This window comes from Balaenoptera acutorostrata, chromosome 9 (assembly GCF_949987535.1).
Source record: "Balaenoptera acutorostrata chromosome 9, mBalAcu1.1, whole genome shotgun sequence".
NCBI lineage: Eukaryota > Metazoa > Chordata > Mammalia > Artiodactyla > Balaenopteridae > Balaenoptera > Balaenoptera acutorostrata.
In genome coordinates, this window is record NC_080072.1 from 32713653 (window position 1) to 32733621 (window position 19969).

At 35.4% G+C, this 19969-nt stretch overlaps 1 protein-coding gene across 1 annotated transcript in view; it reads right to left on the minus strand.

Annotated features, from left to right (window-relative positions):
• ANO3 (anoctamin 3) overlaps positions 1-19969 on the minus strand; it is a 158559-nt gene that overhangs the window by 106232 nt on the left and 32358 nt on the right. Inside the window, exon 2 of the mRNA XM_007180984.3 lies at positions 10047-10205. Within this exon, the coding sequence (XP_007181046.2) occupies positions 10047-10199 (153 nt within the window). The 5' untranslated portion in view covers positions 10200-10205. The remainder of the gene's footprint in view (positions 1-10046; positions 10206-19969) is intronic.

A 19969-nucleotide genomic window follows, 5' to 3' on the forward strand; every position in this document is an offset into this window, starting at 1 on the left:
CTTCCCTTGATTTTATAGGCCTTCTATAGTAGGCTATGAATTATACAAGTAAAAAGCCAGTAACAACCTATGATTTGGGGAAAACTCTGAAGTAGAGTGACTTGAATCAAGTGATTGAAGAGTTAAATATTTTCTTTTGGTAATATAAATGGTATAAATTGTAATAACACTGTATTTCTATAGACTAAAGTTTCTTTGGAAAATTTCTCTCTTTCCTCTGTATGTATTTAAAGTGCCCTATGCCTTTATGTCATTGTTTAGTTCGTGGGGAGATGTGGGTTCTTTTTCAGCAGTTATTCAAGGACAGAGAAAATGAGATCCTCAAGATGACAGAAAACATATTCAGTGCTTATTTCCCCCCCAGAATCTGGAAGTGAGACCTCTATGAAAATGAATGAGTCCAGACTCAGACAAAAATCAATCTATACCAGAATGACACATTCTACATGTCGGATGATTTAAGACAACAACCAATCCCTTGAGAAATGCACTGATGTTAGGTTATTGCATTCCCTCCAATGGTTTCACACAGTTTGAAAGCAGGGATCTCTATTGTTGAATAAGCAGATGTTGGGACACAAAAAATAGTTTCTCAGGAGCTGAGCCTTATTCTAGTATGAATGAAGATCATACTCTCCCACAGAGCATCATGGTTCTTGAACCTAGGCGTCTTGGTTGCCAGAATATTTTAGCAGCATGAAGAAGGAGTGACTAATACATGCATGGGTATTGGGAGAGACCTGGGAAGGTTTAGTCTCCACACCGGGAGAACCTGGGTTTCATACTACCACTTGGTTCTTGATTTGTTTTACCTTACGGTACGCACAGCTAGAATCTGGTCACTCCCGACTTCCTCCACAGCCAACACCCTGGCCTAAGTCACCACCATCTCTGGCCTAGATTTCTACAGTGCTTTCTAACAGAGGCTTTGCTCACATTCTTGCCCCCAGTAGTCTATTCGTAGCACAATGGCCAGAGTTATTCTTTAAAACGTGACTCAAATCATATAATTTCTCAGAACCCCATTTCAATCAGAGTAAAAACCAAAGTTTTTCCAATGACCTACACAGCCTTCTATAATTTCACCTTCAATATCTTGTGAACCCACTCTCCTACTAATCTCCCTTTCATTCACTCTACTTCCATCATTTGGTCACTTACTATGACTTTCTGCCCTCACCCCACCATTCTTACCTCACTCTATTTTTTCCTACAGTACTTATTATCTTCTAATGAATGAGTCTATTTATGTAAAGGTCATGAGAGAAGGGATTTTCACTTTGTTCATTTATGTCTATTGAGCACCTAGTTCTATGCCAGGCATATAGTAGTTACTAAGCATTTGTTGAGTGGATGAATGAATGAATGAGTTAACTTACTTTGAGTACACATTCTATGTAACGTGTACCTAAGCAAGAGCTGATGAAGACAAGAAAGTAAATAAACCAGAATTATTCTGGAAGAGGTACTATGTCAGGATTCAAATTAGCATCATGAATAGCTGGCTTAGCACTGATTATTAATTCATTCCTGTCAACCCTTAAGATGTGAAAAAATCTATTACATTCAAATAAAGGAGATGCTTTAGAAGGATGTTACTTCATTAATTCTACCATTGATGAATGAAACGTCAAGCTGAGTGCACATACAGCTAGAACATTTCTAATTTTGTATGTCTTAACTTTAAATATATATATATATATATATATCTTTTCCAAGCAACATAAATTGTCTTCTCTTATAATTTCCTCAGCTTAATTTCTCTTTTGTTGTACCTCTACTTAAAAACCAAAAAAAACAAAAAACAAAAGTAGTTTTATTTTCTTGCAGCTACTGAGCAGGAGGTTGGTGAAGGGCTGGTGTTAGCAGGGAGAAAAATTACTTTCTCCCTTGGAATCAGAAGCTCCCAATCTGGCACTATTCTGCTTAGCTCTGATGCAGGCAGGCTTTTCCAAGGGAACAAAGCACCCGCCGCCTTCACACTTCACATTATTATTTAATTATTCCATCCAAAATTCTCAAGAGGTAGAAGATTCATTCTTGAGAGAAAAGGAAATTTTAAAATGTGTTTTTACACAGTCGCTCTACAAGTTGGTGGCAGAGAGCTGAAAAAAGAAAAAAAAGAATATGGTAGCTCACGGTATTAAGTCTAAGATAAAGACAAAATGCTGATATAATCTGGAAATACACTTGGATAACGAAGCACCTATCCTGACAGTTACAGATCATCTACCTATTCATTTATACGGTCTTCAAATAGGGATCATTATCTGCTGATGATGTGATTATCTAGAAACTGTCCACATCAACATGCAATTTAATGAAGATTTGAGATGCACTCTGTGTCAGGCTCAGTGCTCAACTCTGGGGAATATAAATTTTAAAAATGGGAACTTGTTCCCTAGGGAATACTCCCATTTTTTTCAGCTAACAAATCCAATACTTGCTGACATTTTCACAATTTCATTTTCCCTTTCCACCTGCCACAAGCCCTAAATATTTTCAATTTAATAGTCATTAAAATTAAGTTGCAAACAAAGCTCACAGCCTATAATAGTAGAAACTTTAAGAAGAAATAAATGTTTATGATAATGCAAAACGCTGGATTTGATAGTTCAGATAGCTACAAGTATTTAGATACCAGTTAGTCATCAGTTAACATAAGGTTTAAACTAAAAATATATCTAGGTTCTATCTTGTAATCATGGAGTTAAGTATTTTTCTATGTTTGTTTGCTTAAAAGGGCGATACACATGAAATTGATTTTTTTTAATAGTGGCAGAATTCTAAGAAGTCCTCTAAGATCCTCATGCCCTACTGTCCTTGTCTTGTACAATCTCCAGGATCTGTAAATATTATGGCATATTCACTCCCATGATTAAGTTCTATTATATGGCACATTTGCTTTTAAAAAAGAGATACTGTCTTCCACTGCAGATAAGTCCCTAAAAAGGACTGGGCTTTTCCTGGCAAGAGAGATTCAAAACAGCAGAGGGACACAAGGGAGAGTCTCCCTTGTGAAAAATGGTGGGAGGCATGCGGCAAGAAATGAGAATGGCCTCTAGGAGCTGAGAGAGGTACCTGGCTGATAGCTAGCAAGGAGATGGGCAACTCAGTCCTACAACCACAAGGAACTGAATCCTACCACAACCACATAAGCTTGAAAGAGTATCCTGAGTTCCAGGTATGAATGCAAGCCCAACCAACACACTGATTTAAGTCTTGTGAGAAACAGAGCCAAGAGCTCAGCCATGCCATGCCCAAACTTCTGATCTGCAGAACTGTGTGCTAATAAATGGATTTTATTTTAAGCTGATGAATGTGTGGTGAGTTGTTAAGCAGCAATAGAAAATCAATATAAACAGTGTCAAACAATCTTGTGGAAATTTTAAGACAATACTTTTTCATGATATAGTGTTAGCATGCTTATTTTATTTATTTACTTACTTACTTATTTATTTATTTATTTATTTATTTATTTATTTATTTATTTTTGGCTGCATTGTGTCTTTGTTGCTGCGCACAGGCTTTCTCTAGTTGTGGTGAGCAGGGGCTACTCTTTGTTGCAGTGTGCAGGCTTCTCATTGTGGTGGCCTCTCTTGTTGCAGAGCATGAGCTCTAGGCATGCAGGCTTCAGTAGTTGTGGCATGTGGGCTCAGTAGTTGTGGCTCGTGGGCTCTAGAGCACAGGCTCAGTAGTTGTGGCACATGGGCTTAGTTGCTCTGCGGCATGCAGGATCATTCTGGACCAGGGCTCGAACCCGTGTCCCCTTAATTGGCAGGCGGATTCTTAACCACTGTGCCACCAGGGAAGTCCCAGCATGCTTATTATATAAACATGTTTTGTTCACTTAAACTGTGTTTGTCATAGCAGGTTGACTTTACACATTTAACATTGTGATAATTAATTTAGTCCTAATTAACTCAACCTTTAAAAAATCAATGTCATTACTCTTAGAATTAGGAACATAAGTAAAAATATCTTTGGCAACCAAAACAAATAACTGCAGAAAGTTAACTTTAAAATACAATTTAGAAATCTTAATTTTCCTTGATATTACACTTGATATTCTAACTCTATACAGGATCTCCCCCTTCATCCTTCCCCAAAAACCTTTTAATTTTTTATCTCATCTGTCTTCTGTTTCCTCGATCTTTCTCTTCCATTTCTTCCCTTTCCTGCTCTTCCCTTCTCTTCCTGCCTCTCTCCATTCACCCTTCTTTCCTGGATCTTCCCCATCATCATTTAAACATCTCATATAAGAAAAAATGAAGACAGGAAGAAAGAAGTGAAACCTCATGAGACCTCATTTCCCTCTCTGGCTCTTGCTCTTCATCCTCCCATTCACAGATGAGCAAGTTGGTTGATGATATTTGCTGCAGCCTCTATTTTTCCATTATCTAGTCACTCTTCAATTCATGACAGTCTAGCTTCCAAGCCCATTTCCTCAGAGAAATGATTCTCACTGATTTCACTAAAGATCTCCACATTCTCCAACTAAGTGGGCCTCTTTCTTGTCTTACTTGACTTCTTAGCGTATTTTACCCTGATAACCAATCTTCCCTGCAACTCCTCATCTCTTCTTCTTCCACCTACATCCAACTCCTTCAACTGTCTATTTTCCTTTCCTACTTTTTACAGGCTCACTCTTAGGCGATTTTTTTTTTTCCATTCTCTTCAGTGATTTCGTACTAATACACAGCTTATATTACCATCTATATTATAAAGGCTAAAGCATTTACCTTCAGTTTAGACTCCTCATTTGGGCTCTAGACACAAATTTCAAACATTTTTACTTCTACTTCTCAATGGTACCTCAATTACAAGCTTATGATCTTCAGTCCCAAAATCCCATTCCACTTTCTCCCCAAATTAGCTCTCTTCTGATGGCCAGCAATTTTATACTGGCTATTCCTTCTGCAAATAGTTTTCTGTTCCCTTATCTTCCACATGATGGACTCCTTTTCATTCAGATTACTTTCTTTCACATCACACATGCTAACATAGCTACTTAGTCACACTCTCTATATAATACTATTCTGTTTTAATTACTGGTAATATTCCTTGCCATGTCATTTTCTTGTTTATTTATGGTTTTTTTCCTCCCATGGGAACGTGGCCCATTTTTATCTTGGTTTCTATTTGTCCCCAGAATGTAGCATATAATAGGTACTTCATTAATGTTCCTTGAATGATTAAAGAAATTGCTCAAGTCACAAGCCCAAGTTATCCTTGAAATCTTTTCTCTTTCTACCATATCCAAACCACCACCAAATATCTATATTTTAACTTAAATATCTATCAGATCTATTCATTTCTCTCCATGTCTAATGCCACCCATGATCTCTGTGCATATCCAGTCTTGCTTTTAAATCTATATTCTTTTCAGCAATCTAAGGTTTCATTTTTGAAAACAAATATGGTCATGATACTGCCTGCTTAAATCATTCAGCAGCTTCCCATTTTTCCTAAGAAAATCATCAAAAGTCTTAAACTACAAAATGGAATTACTTAACCCTAACCATTCTTTCCAAACTCATTTAGTACTTTTTATTTCTGGTATTAAAAATACCAGTGTTCTTTCTCCCACCGCCATACTGATATTCAGTTGATCCATGCTATAGTGGAGTCTGGCATCAAGGGTTTAAAAGATCCTCAGGGGATTCTAATGTGCAGCCAGTATTGAAAACCAGATTTCAATACTGGTTTCATAGATGAAAACATCTATCCCTTTTATCCACCTACTTTAACTATTTCATTTTCCAAATCTCAGTTCAAAGTTTATTTCTTTGATTTCACTTCTCCCTTTCCTTCTTGTCTTCCCTCATCCTCAAGATTAGATTACTGACCTCCTTATAAACCATTCTAGCACCATTTGCTTCTCTTTTAGGTCACTTAACATGATTTGAATTTATAAAGGGTATTGTAAGGAAGGATTTTAGACTTTATATTAATAAGTAGAGATTGAAAATCACCTTGGATTAGAATAGCTTTATTTTGCAAAGCCACGTAAATATCCTCTTAGATATGCAAGTACTAGTCAAGTGGAAAGAGCATAACAAGATTTTTTAAAAAAAATTTGTAGCACTCTCCTTTGTTTGGGTTGGCAGAGTTTCTTAGAGATTTTTATATCAAATTTCATATGACTTTTAGGGCCCTTCTGGAGGGAAGATATACAAATTCCTCAACTCTGCCACAAAACTAATATCATCTATTCTGCAGAATTGGGGTAGCCTTAACTCTTCCCATTGTCAAAAAAATAAGTCATTTATCTCTATGAGGAGGTAAATAGAAGGAAAGGGGAAGTAGAGCCTGGTAACTTGTATGAACACGATGGCTACAGTTTGTGGGGATGGTCATTCCAATGAAATGTGCAGCTGAGGTTGAATACCCTTTCTGGCCAGCTGTCCTGGCACTTTATTGAACTGTGGGGACCAAATCCTAATCATGTGAATGTGAACTTAAAAGAGCTGTAATTATGGAACCTAGAATGAAAAGCCATTTGTCCAGGAACAAAAGTAAACATGTGTTCCTTTTTTTCCAGAAAAAATAGAAAAAAAAATGGGACATGATGCTTTTTTTAAGAAAAGTGGGAATCTTTTGGCAGTAACTGAAGAGTGGGAGCTCAAGAATGAATGGATTTCCCTTAAAAGCAAAACAAAACCCCTTTTGGATGAATAACATCCAGTATTATTCTTGGGAAAACTTGGAGGAGCAACGGAGAGGAACACACACAAGAGAATCTGGACTTTCCACCAAGAAAACTAGGTGGAGACTGTGAGCCAAGTTACATCTCTTTTACAAGTAAACAATTTTCATGACTGACTCCTCCACAGACTGTATGTTCAGTGAAGGCAGGAGTGGAGTGTGGTCTGCTTAACTCACCTGATCTCCAACATCTTCATGGAATCTGTCAAAATTACTTGCTGAATTAAGAAATAATTATAAATACATGAGCAAAATAACTACCAGTGCAAGCATGTATAAACTGCTCTGGGAACAGATGACAATCAATCACTTGATTGATTCTGTTTGTATGGAGATTTTGAGAAATCACAAGGAAATTAAATTAATAAAAACCTATCACAAGACTTGAGTTCATAAGATTTTTTCAATAAATACTTCCTAAATGAGTTAATCACTAATGATATGGATATTCTGGGTTAAAATTCCCAGAGGAAACACAACTAAAGGAGTCAGTAGAAACTGAGATCAGAATTCCACTTGCCCAATTCTGTAACACTAGGCAGTGTGTGAATAAATCCTTACCTCATAAAGAGTCAAGGCAGTGTATGGTTGTTATTTTATACATAGTAAAAGAGTTTTAATAAGTATAAATGGATTAGTTTTGCTAGGGCCACCTTGAGTTATAGTTCAGTATTTCCTATGGATGTTCCTCAGATAACTAATCACAAGAGACGTCCCGTGGTAACAAAAAAGTAGGGGTGGTTTCCAATATCATATAAAAATATGGGTGACCACTCTATTCCATTGATAAAGCTTATTAGCAATTATCCAGATATTTAAGCAAATAAATCATCAAAGCTTTTGACCTTGTCAATCTACTTATTGGTAAAGTAGTTAAATCCAATCAGTGGTAATTTAGGGGTCCCTCAAATCCTTAATTTAATTTTTTTCTCTCAGTAAGGGAACAGTTGGCTAAATCACCAAATTTAATACTAGGCATCTGAGTAAAAAATATGAGTTGGATCTAAATACACTGCAATTTAAGATATCCATAATACATTGTTAAACAACAGAATTGAATAGCAGAATAGTAAGTATACCATGACTAATTTTATGTAAAAAATTTATATGTGTTTGTATATACATAGAAAATATATTGAGGGACACTGAACAGGATAATTCAAGGTATTATTAGCAAGGCTACCAAAGGAGAAAAGGGTATGATTTGAGAGATGGTAGATGTGCACTTTGACTTTTTATTTTGTACATTGTTATACTTCTGATTTTTTACATTGTTTTTTTTTCTTTCTGTAATGTTATAAATACATTTTTTTAAAAAACCCTAGAATGTTTAAAATAGCACGAGTGGTTATTTTTGGATAATAAGAGTGAGGGTTATGTGTTATATCCTTTCTATTTTTCATTTTTTTCCTAGTGAGCATTGTTACTTTTATTGTTTCACTTGAAAAAAATAGCTTTCCTTAAAGAACACTAAAAAAAAGCATTTGAAGAAAGGACTGTTATGAGGGATAAAGAAGGGCTTTACATAATGATAAAAGGGCCATGTGTGGGTTAACGTGGTATATGGGAAATCTCTGTACCTTCCTCTCAATTTTACTATGATCCTTAAACTGCTCTAAAAAATAGTCTTTTTTAAAAGCATAAAAGAAACAGGATTAAGAAGAAATAGTTCAAACTGAAGATGACACAAACAGATGGAAAGATATACCATACACTTGGATTGGAAGAATCAATATTGTCAAAATGACTATACTACCCAAGGCAATCTACAGATTCAATGCAATCCCTATCAAATTACCAATGGCATTTTTCATAGAACTAGAACAAAATCTTAAAATTTGTGTGGAGATACAAAAGACCCCGAATAGACAAAGCAATCTTGAGAAAGAAAAATGGAGCTGGAGGAATCAGGCTCCTTGACTTAAGACTATACTATAAAGCTAGAATCATCAAAACAGTATGATACTGGCACAAAAACAGAAAAATAGATCAACAGAACAGAATAGAAACCCAGAAATAAACCCACACACCTATGGTCAATTAATCTATGACAAAGGAGGCAAGACTGTACAATGGAGGAAAGACATTCTCTCCAATAAATAGTGCTGGGAAAACTGGACAGCTACATGTAAAATATGAAATTAGAAAATTCTTTAACACCGTACACAAAAATAAACTCAAAATGTATTAAAAACCTAAATGTAAGGCTGGACACTATAAAACTCTTAGAAGAAAACAAGCAGAACACACTTTGACATAAATTGCAGCAATATCTTTTTTTGATCTGTTTCCTAGAGTAATGGAAATAAAAACAAAAATAAACAAATGGGACCTAAGTAAACTCAAAAGCTTTTGCACAGCAAAGGAACCCATAAATAAAACGAAAAGACAACCCACAGAATGGGAGAAAATATTTGCAAACAATGTGACTGACAAGGGATTAGTCTCCAAAATTTACAAACAGCTTGTGCAGCTCAATATCCAAAAAATGAACAACCCAAGCAAAAAATCGGCAGAAGACCTAAATAGACATTTCTACAGAAAAGATATACAGATGGCCAAGAGGCATATGAAAAGATGCTCATCATTGCTAAGTATTAGAGAAATGCAAATCAAAACTACGAGATATCACCTCACACCAGTCAGAATGGCCATCATCAAAAAATCTACAAATAATATAAATGTTGGATAGGGTGTGGTGAAACGGGAACCCTCCAACACTGTTGGTGGGAATGCAAATTGGTAGATCCAGTATGGAGAACTGTATGGCGGTTCCTTAAAACAATAAAAATAGAGTTACCATATGATCCAGCAATTCCACTCCTGGGCATATATCCAGAGAAAAACATGGTTCAAAGGATACATGCACAAAAGAATAGATACATGTATATGTTTAACTGAATCACTTAATTACTTTGCTGTACACCTGAAACTATCAATAACATTGTTAATCAACTGTACTCCAATACAAAATAAAAATTTAAAAACAAAAAATATTAAAACCTAGACATTAACAGTTTGGCAAACTCTTTTCTTTCAACATTTTGTTCTTCTTTTCATAGAGTTTTGTACTTTATATAGAATCATTCCTTCTTTAATTTTTAAAATTGTAAAAATAGTTATGCCCTTTGAAAAATATTTAAATTTACAGAGACATGTAGAGTAAAAAAGGAATATATTTTAAAATAGTACTATACATATGCATTTCTTTTACATTTGGGAGATAACTGCTATACATTTTAAAAAGCCACGTGTTATACACTGTTATACTAAAACATAAACGATCATATCTCTTCCAGCATATTATACCACCTAGCTAATACTATTATAGCACATACCTCCTTTTCTAACATCAAGCCTTCTGCTCTGAGGTTCTTTTCAAATGTATTTCTTTTGTCATATTGTATATTTGACTTTCTATAAACCAGGATGTAATCAATCCGCTTTTTGCCATCTTTGAATAGAAGTCCACTGGATGCTATGTAATTCATGTCATTCTGCAAATAAAGCAAGGGTTGTTAATAGCGTGGGTTAGATAAGCACACACATTTTGCTTTCAGTCACTTCCGTTTGAATATTGGCAATCCAATATAAAAATGTGTTTTTTACATTCCAATTGTGAGATAAGAAAAGATCATTTTAAAAGTTTGCAATCTACAGTAGGAGACAAGCTAGCAAGTGACGTTCTAGGATTTGAAATTAGGCAGTCTGACACCAGAACATGGATTCTCTGATGTTAGCATCAAAATGCGTATGTTTTATTCAATAAGACCCTATAAAAATAATCGCCAACATACATTGAATATTTGCTCAAAATCAGGCCCAGACATAAATGTTTTACATATTTTAGTATTCAAACTTTCATTTTGAAGATAAAGACGACAAGGTTTAAACAACATAAGCATTGAGAACCAAAATTAACATAATTTCCTACATGAAATAATACTCATATAAGACATTATTTTCCTAAACCTATGTTCAACAATACCAAACCAAACAATTCCTGGGCTGCTTGTTCCAAGAAATACTTGCTCCCAGAATATAAGACTGTGATCCAACTAAAACAGCCTACTTATTAAGACTAACTGCATGCTTATTAAGACTTCTTTAAGGTCCTCCCCTTGCTCTGTCCACCTACCCCAGCTGTTTTTCACAGACTCCGACCAATTTTCAACCAACTTCCTCCCTTGCAAGATTTACCTTAAAATCCCCCAGTCCAGGTCCTAGAACCCTCTGAAAACTCTTCCCTAACTTCATCTTTTTAAAACACTACTAAGACTACCCAGATGGTATCCTTACTTGCTGTAACTTTAATAAAATTAGTTTTTATGATCAACTGATTTTCACGATGGTCTTTTTCGGGGAGGCTGGCACTTTGCCAGCATTACTTGAATTCAAGTTTGACTCCCGGTCCATGTTCTTAACTATTATATACATTATCCTTCTTTCTCCACATTTTCCATCAAGCTTTTTAAATATCTGTACCAACTCTCTATTCCATTTTTCCCCTTACAGGCATTCTTGAGATTCAAAAATGTCTTAACATTTGGAGAGCTATCTGATAATTTCAGACAAAGGCATCTCCAACTTCTTTGGAGGAGCCTACTTGGGACATACATGCAGCTTGAGGTCAAAAAGTGAGGACCAGAGTAACCTGGTGGCCAAGGAGTCATCCAGGTGAAGCAACAAAAAAGATATCTGAGTGACTGCCATCCTATAGGGACAGGTTAGGCTGCTCAGGAGCTGTCTTTTTAGAGAGAATAGGTTCATGTGTGTGAATTTGGGGGTATTACAGACTCCCACGTTCAAGGACAAGAAGGTTTGCATAGCCCTTTCTTCAATGAATGAAAAGATTTTGAGATTCCCAGGATTATTTTATTGGATACTATAAAGTGACTAACAACTCCAGCAGAGTCATCAAGGCCTTGTAGTTGCATAATAATGATGATAATAATAGCTGTCACTAACTGATCACTTATTATAGTGCCAGGCAGTGTGCCAAGTGCTTTATTCTCATAATTCTTTAAGGTAGATATTGATATGAGCACCAGAAGCCAAAGAGGTTAAGTGACATCCCAGATGTCATGGAAACGGCAATAGTGAAACTAGAACTCTCACCTATTTGATGGTGGTCTTGACAACTATATTGAAAAAGACAAGGAAGCATATATAAGTGCAGATTACTAGGTCTGGGGCTTGAGCAGTAATAAAAGGCTAACTGGCCAAAAGGCCATTTACAGGTCCTGTAGGATGGAGACACTGAGGATTTATGGCCAGAGAAGACACAATTAACTTCAGACTTTAGAGTGCTTTTGCCTCCACCACTCCAGAGGTTTCTTTGGCCAGCGTCACCAATGACATACTCATTGATGTATCCCATTAATCAATTTTCTATCCTCTTCTTTACCTTTCAGTAGTTGAATCACTCACTCCACCTTGAAATACGTTTCTTTCCTTTGCACTCCCAAGGCATCTCATTTATTTGGATTTTTTCCTACTTAAATGGTTCCTTGTTCTCAGCTTTTGATTATTTCTCTCTTCCTCTGATTTGTTAAAGGAACAGTCATTGATTCCCTTGCCTTCTTTATCTGCATTCCCTTCCTTGTGATTTCATTCAGTCTCATGGTTTTAAATAACAATCTATATGCTGACTATATAATTAATATCCATAGGCTTGTGTATCCAACTGCCTTCCTGATTTCTTCACTTGGATGTCTAATGGACATCTCAGAGTTGACTGTCCAAAATGGAATTCCTTATTTTATCCAAGCAGATGTTTCCCAAAACCCTCTTTATTCTGATTGGTTGCAAATTTATCCTTTAAATTGCTCAGATCAAAAATGTCGAGTCATCTTTATTTCCTCTCTTTTCACCCATCTAATATTCAGATCATCAGAAAATTCTTCAAAATATATATAGAATCTGACCACTTTCTAACACCTTCATTACTACTCTTTTCTAAGATATATCATGTATTGACTACATTATTATAATAGTCTGACTCATCTCCTAGCTTCTGTCTTTGCTCCTCTAAAGTCTCTTCTCAACATGACAGTTAAGACACTTGAGTGATCCTCTGCATTTTAAATGACATTATGTAACTCCTCTCTTCAAGACCCTCCAGCTGCTTTCCATGATATTCCATTCTTGATCCTACTTTTCCTAATCTGTTTTCCTTAGCAACTGTTAAATTCCCACATGTTATATAATACTAAATAATTTATTTATTAATTATCTTTTGTTTACTGTCTACCTTATGCTATTGGAATATAAATTTTACAAAGGTGATAAATTTTTACTGTTTTGTTCACAGAGTATGTCAAACATCTAACCCAGGGCCAGACACATAGTAAGCATTAATAGATATTTATGGGAAGAAGGAGGGAAGGAAAGAAGGGAAAGGAAAGAAGGGAATAATCCATAGTTATGTGTATCCAGGTAGGAATAACCTCAAAAATATAAGGCCATTAAAATATCATGTGGTCATTTCTCATCCTCTCCCCTCCAACATTAACACAAATCAAATTATAATCAAATAAGATGAATTATCACAAAACTGTAGCAGAACTGCAATAGCCATGGCTTTTTTATACTATGACCCACTGCCTCCAGGAATCTCTATGGTAATGTAAACAAAGATTGAGCTAAAATAAGATTATATAAAATTTTTCCTCTGCATTTTCTTTTTCTTAAAGTGTATCACCCTCTTAATACCAGTCCAGTATTAAGTATCACCTGAATCTTAAATTAATAATAACATATTTAATCCCAGGTGAAGGTAAAATCCTTCAATGAGAAGACCTAGAAATCACATGACTGGTTGGTAGGAAAACTATGAGAAGATAAGATAGTTTTAAAATATTTTATGTGCTTTCCCTATTTTAAGAGTAGCATGGACTGAAAGTAGAACCCTGATAGGTATCGTTATCTGTTACTCTAAGATTAAGCAAAATAAATGTTAACCTCTCCCAGAGAAGCAACTGTCTAACTATTTAAAAAGCAAAAACCAAAAAACCTACATCATTTTATGCTAAGTGACCTTAGATATTATTCACAGGTTTTGTCTCTGTCTGTGTAAACATGTTCACAAACTCTATTAACTAGCATTCTAATTTAGTATCTAATTATTTTATCATTCTAAATTATGAATAATGAGTTTTACCAGTTTATCAGGCAAAAAGAAAAGTAGTTTTCAAAATGGTAATAAAGAAGCGTGGCAAGATTTGGAAATCTCTTCTGAATTATGTATAAAGAACATAATATAGGTTCTACATAATTTTAAGGTTAAGAATATTACATTTTATTTTAATACATACTTGGCAGCCATTAACCAAGATGTTGATTAACCCACGTTCAAATCTGTTGCCTAAAAGCAGAATTGATGGGAAATTTATTATCTAGACAGCAAAAGAACCACCTCTTTTTTTGATATAATAACGGTTGTTCAAACATGAAATCAAGACTCATCTGGAACAGTGAATTGTTTTCCAGTTACAATGTGGAATGCATTCCATTTTACACCAGGTTTTTCATGTTTATTGTTCCCAGAAGACAGAATAAAACTAGCTTTTCTCAGAGAAGCTGGGATGCAGATTATCCATCAGGTTCCTAATCTTTCAACAGCTTTGAAAACCACTTAATTATTTAAGGCATTGTAAGCACAGAGACTTTCAGAAAAGCTTGTCTTCCTAAAGAATATATTGAGAATACCCAAGTTAAGGCTCAGGTTTGCAAAGATTTTAGACCATTTGCAAAACTGCAATAGAAGTCTGCCTATTTGCATGAGAATGCCTTTTAGGGTATTCTTCAAATAAAATTATGGCAGTAACTGTTTGTTTGTGAGATGCATATTTTTTCTAGCATTTATTCTTCTCAATCTAACAAGAACACCTAATGAACACCAAATGTGTGCTAGGTGCTGTGCTAAACTCCAGGGATAAAAATAAGTAGACACTGAATATTTTCAGAGATTTTAGCATACATATGGAGTGATAGGCCTGCAAATGTTTAGTTACATTGCTATCTTACATGTGCAGTAATAGAGATCTGAGTTACAGAGTTGAAGAATGTCAGGGTATAGCCAGAGGAAACCTGATTAATGGGTATCAGAAGCCATTAAGGGTCATATTATCTAGGTGAATTTACCACAGTCCTTCCTCAGGCCACTGCAAAATTAGATCTTGCCACTAATCTGCAAGTGATTGCTGATTATCTGTTAACCATATCTTTGAGGTAGTAAAACGCAGTATGACACAGTTAAGGTATTGAGCTCTGGATCAGACAGAGTTGGGTTTTAATTAACTGTGTCCTTAGACATGTAATTTAACTTCATTGCTCAGCCTCAATTCCTGTAGCTTTGAAGTGAAGATAATAATATTATCAACATTGTAAGATTGTTGTTATGACTAAATGAGATAATGCATACAGAGCATTCTCAATGTAATCTGACTCACTTTACAAGACTTAAGAAAAAGTTAGCTATTATCACAAGAAAACAAGGTAAAAAATGTATGCAATGCATTAATTCCTGTTGGAATTTTTCTTGTTTTCTAATGATCCAAATGACACCTTTCACATTTTGGAATGTTATCTTTCTCAGGACAAAGACAGATAGAAACATAGAAAAATAAGCCAAAGGATGTCAATGTGAATATGGAATTAGAGCAAAGGAAAGCAGATATGCTTTATATATACTTATGAAACATGATTTATTACAAAATAAAAAGTGCAACAAACAGAAGCATAACAATTATTATAAGACAAACACTTTTATAACTACTACCTAAGTCATGAAACACCAGATGCCCCCCTTTTATCCTTTCTCTCAATCATGATGCCCTCTGCACCTCTGTCCCCCAAGGTAATCATAATCCTGTCATTTATGGTACTATTTTCCCACTTTTCTTCAGTTTTATCACCAAAGGATATATCCTTCAACATTATATTTGAGTTCTGTCCTTCTCAAACTTTATGTAAATGCAAATATATAATGAGTAATCTATTGTGTCTGGCTTCTTTCATGTAATATTATGGGTGTGAAATCCATCCCTGATTTTCATATATTTGTAGTTTATTTTTTCACTGTTATAATATATTACCCTATGAATACAACAAAACTTATTTGTGCTTTCTACTAATGATGGATATTTGGGCTGTTTCTAGTCTTAATTATTACAAATAAAGCTAAAATAGGCATTCATGTGTATATCTTGTAATACAACTGTCCATACATTTCTATCAAGTATGTACCTAAGAGAAAAACTGCTGATTCACAGGGAATGCTTGTTTTCAACTTTAGTAGATAATTGCAAACTACTTTCTAAACCAATTTAAATCTCTACCAGTAGTATTTACCCCTGCTTTATAACTTTTTCCCAGTCTTTTAGAAATAATAATTATTACTATTTTTTTTAGACATCCTGGTCTATTCTTAAAAATTGGACTTATTTTCCATAATATGTGGAAATGAGAAGAAAACACTCTTGTCAGTATGCAAGAGTGTCAGGTGCTACTAGTATCTATTCCTACCCACAACACTACGTTTATCCAAATTTCGGTGTTTGGAATGCAACAAATTATTGCCATGCCCATTTACCGGGTATTTCTGTTTTTGTTTGGATTTAGAGAGAGAGGCACAGATGCGGAAGGGCAGAGGAAGCAGGGCATGACTCTGGCCCATTCAAAAGACTGCACCTGTTGAGAAGGGTAGCAGATGCTTAGTTTCCTAGAGTGTGTGGCCACTGCAACCCCAAATTAAGGATAGACCATGGGCCAGGTTGGCCCAAGTCTCCTCTGTAATTTCGGTGCCATTAGTCTGGTTTCAGTTAATAAGGCCAAGTGTCTGTTCCAGGCTTGTGTTTCTTAATCCTATCCTACAAATCTTCAAATAATGAAAATCTTTTTCATTAGTTTCCAGTGGTGGTGTTTGCTCTCGTGTTTCTGTAGCCTTTTTTGGCAGTCTCTAATGGAAAACTAGGAGAGGGCAGTCCAGACACTGTGATTCTGATGCCATGCTTTACTCAGAAGTTCTAGCTTTACACTCCTTAATTAGAGAAACAGCCAAGCAGCCTTTATATGTAACTGTAATTTATTTCACAGTAAAACCATTCCTCATAATAGCTCTTGTTATTGGCCTTACCTGTTAACAGAGAAAAAAAAAAAAAGTTTTTTTATATTTTTTTCATTTCAGACAAATGAAAAGCAGTTTTGTCAAGAAAAATCACATATTTACAACAACAAAAAACATCCCTATTAAAAAAAAACGAATTAACAGGAAGCACAGCTTACACTATGGTTCAAAAGAAATTCCACACATAGATGTAAATTCAGTAAGTGCTACTGGATTAATTAAAATTCTGGCTCTTCTATCAGAGAAAGTTTTAATTTTAAAGTGGTACTTATAGAAGAAAAATGTTTTAATTTTCTGAGTTTCCTGGGGGATAAAAAATATATTAATACATACATATACATATATATATATATATATATTTTTTTTTTTTTTTTTTTTTTTTTTAATGCACCGACCTTAACTTAAAATGTGCCAGAAATGTTACTACTATTCAAACGTTTCTATGCAAATCTTCTCTAATTATGAGTCTGAGGAATCTCAAAAAATCTGACCTCAGTGTTACACAGTGTGGTTTCACTACTGGTCAAAACCTGGCCAGGCTCGTGTTACCGCCTCCTTAACAGAAAGTCAATCCCACCTCTAATCCAGGCAGCCATCAGAAATATACAAACCTCTATTTCAGTAACTCTGGAGTACTCTAATCAGATGGCAGAGTCTCTAAATGATTGCATTCCAGCTCCTATTATTTACAGTCTGGCAGAGATTTAAGAAAATAACAACTAATTAACATTTAAAGAAATAATAATACTAATATAAGCTAAGCAGAAAACAAGTACTCCTCTACACACTCTGCATATATTAACACATTTCATGCTCACAGAAACTGAGAGATAACTACTGTTTTTCCCATATCACAGATGTTAAAATTGAGGCAGACTTTAAAATGGATGGAAAGGTCTTTTCATTCTCTGTATTCTCAACTATTGCTGAGATAGGAAACCAAGGGCACTGGAAAGCATCATACATTTTATATCACTGTTATAATTACCACCATTGATGTTGTCACTTATGGAAATAGAGAATTTTTAATAATTTTAATTAAAGAACTAAAAGAATAATTCATTTGCTGAATTAGCTTTCTAACCTTGTACTATTAGGATTTGAGATATCTATATCTAACGATAGATTGAATCGATAGTCATAACGATAGCTAACATTTATCAAAGCTTTTCTATAAGCCAAGAATTTAGCCAAGCACTTATATATACCAACTAATTTAATCCTTATAAGAACCCAATATGGCAGTTTTATCATTAGCCCAGTTACGTGTATAACGCAACAGTGTCCAAGGTCAGAGAGTCAGCCAGCTGTAGTGCGGATTAGAATCCAGGCAGGCTGAGATGAAGCAACGGCTCTTAAGCACTGCATTTTATAATCCCTCTCTGCTCAGCGAGATGCTATTCCTATTTTCATTTTACTTTCTTCACCCCGACTCTTGTTCTGTATTGCGTGTGTATATCTCATAATTATGGCATGCTACTGATTAAAAATCATTATTAACCATGGAATTCAATTTATAACTAGTAAGGTATTGATTTCATTAACCCCCAGAGATAGCTTGTGATATCTTGGCAGCTGGGCCTCCATAATATGATTGGCTTAATATTTAGCAAGCTGTGTCACACTGACTTTGAAAAAAAATGTTTTAAGATTCACAAGACAGTACATCACTCAAGGAACCCAAAGGATGCCTTGTCACCCAACCACAGACGGCTCCCTCTGAGGCCTGGCAGATAACAGTATACATGGAGCTTAGGGCATGGAAGAGAGAGATGTTGCTGACTGTTCTTTCAGAGCCAGAGCTAGGGCAACAAGGTGAGCTGAAAGCAGGATTCAGAAATCAGTCATAAGCTTCTTCTCTAGTGGCAGTCTAAGAGCCACTTGTCCCATTTGGGATTCCCATGGGGAGTCTCTTCATCTCCCTTTCACTTGAGACTTAGTGGATACACAAGATGTGTGGCTCTGCGTAAGCCCCAGTTAAGGAATGAGGTTTGGGAGAAGCAGTCAGTGCCTCTTCTTTCTCACTGCTCATGCTTCTTGGGAAAATAGGGAAGGAAACAAGCCACTGCCTTCTACCCTGACCTAGAGGGAAGTGCATATGGATTCAGCAGCCTTGCCTGCCCACAGCATAATGTAATTGGTGGGACAAAGCTGTTTGCTCCAAATGGTAGCTTCAATAACAAAGCACCCTAAAAATTCTGGACCTTACTCTAATCTTGACCTGGATCTAATTTTAGAGTATCACTCTCCCAGGGAGAGGACTTTTAGAGGAAGAGAGTCACTTGGGGAAAAGATAGGATTAAAGATTCCTGTTTTCCTTATTTTTTGATAACTTCACAGGGTTCAGAGTTTCATGGTTTGTTTTTAAATCATACCAATTTTTTCAGCTTTAGAAGTGACTGAGTTGCCAAGTGAAAGAAGCCAGTTTGAAAGGCAACATATTGTATGATTCCAACTATATGACATTCTGGAAAAGGCAAAACTATGAGGACAGTAAAAAGATCAGGGGTTGCCAGGGGTTAAGAGGATTTTTAGGACAGTGAAACTACTCTGAATGATACTATAATGATGGATACATATCATCGTAAGTTTGTGTTAACTCAGAGATTGTACAACAGCAAGAGTGAACACTAATGTAAACTACAGACTTTGGGTGATGATGATGTGTTAATGTGGGTTCATCAATTGTAACAAATGTACACTCTGGCGGGGATGTTGCTAATGGGTGAGGCTATGTGTGAGTGGGGGCAGAGAGTATACGGGAAATCTCTGACTTTTTGCTCAATTTTTCTGTGAACCTAAAACTGCTTTTAAAAAGAAAATCTTTTTGAAAGTTTTTTTAAAAGACCGAGTTAAATGTCATATACCTTACAAGCTACTCTATGTCTCTTATTGCCACTTTCCTAGAAATATTAAATTTACATCTTGGGGAAAAAAGAGACATCTTCAAGTAAAAAAGTAAAAACTGAAGGACTTTGTTTCTTTTCATTTTGCTGCATGATCTTTTTTCTCTAATAAGACAATGTATTTGCTCAAGAAATATTTACTTTACAATGTTTATATACATGTATATTTATTTATTTATCTACTAGGTGCTAAGGATACTTGTAGGCTCTGAGAATACAGCAATGA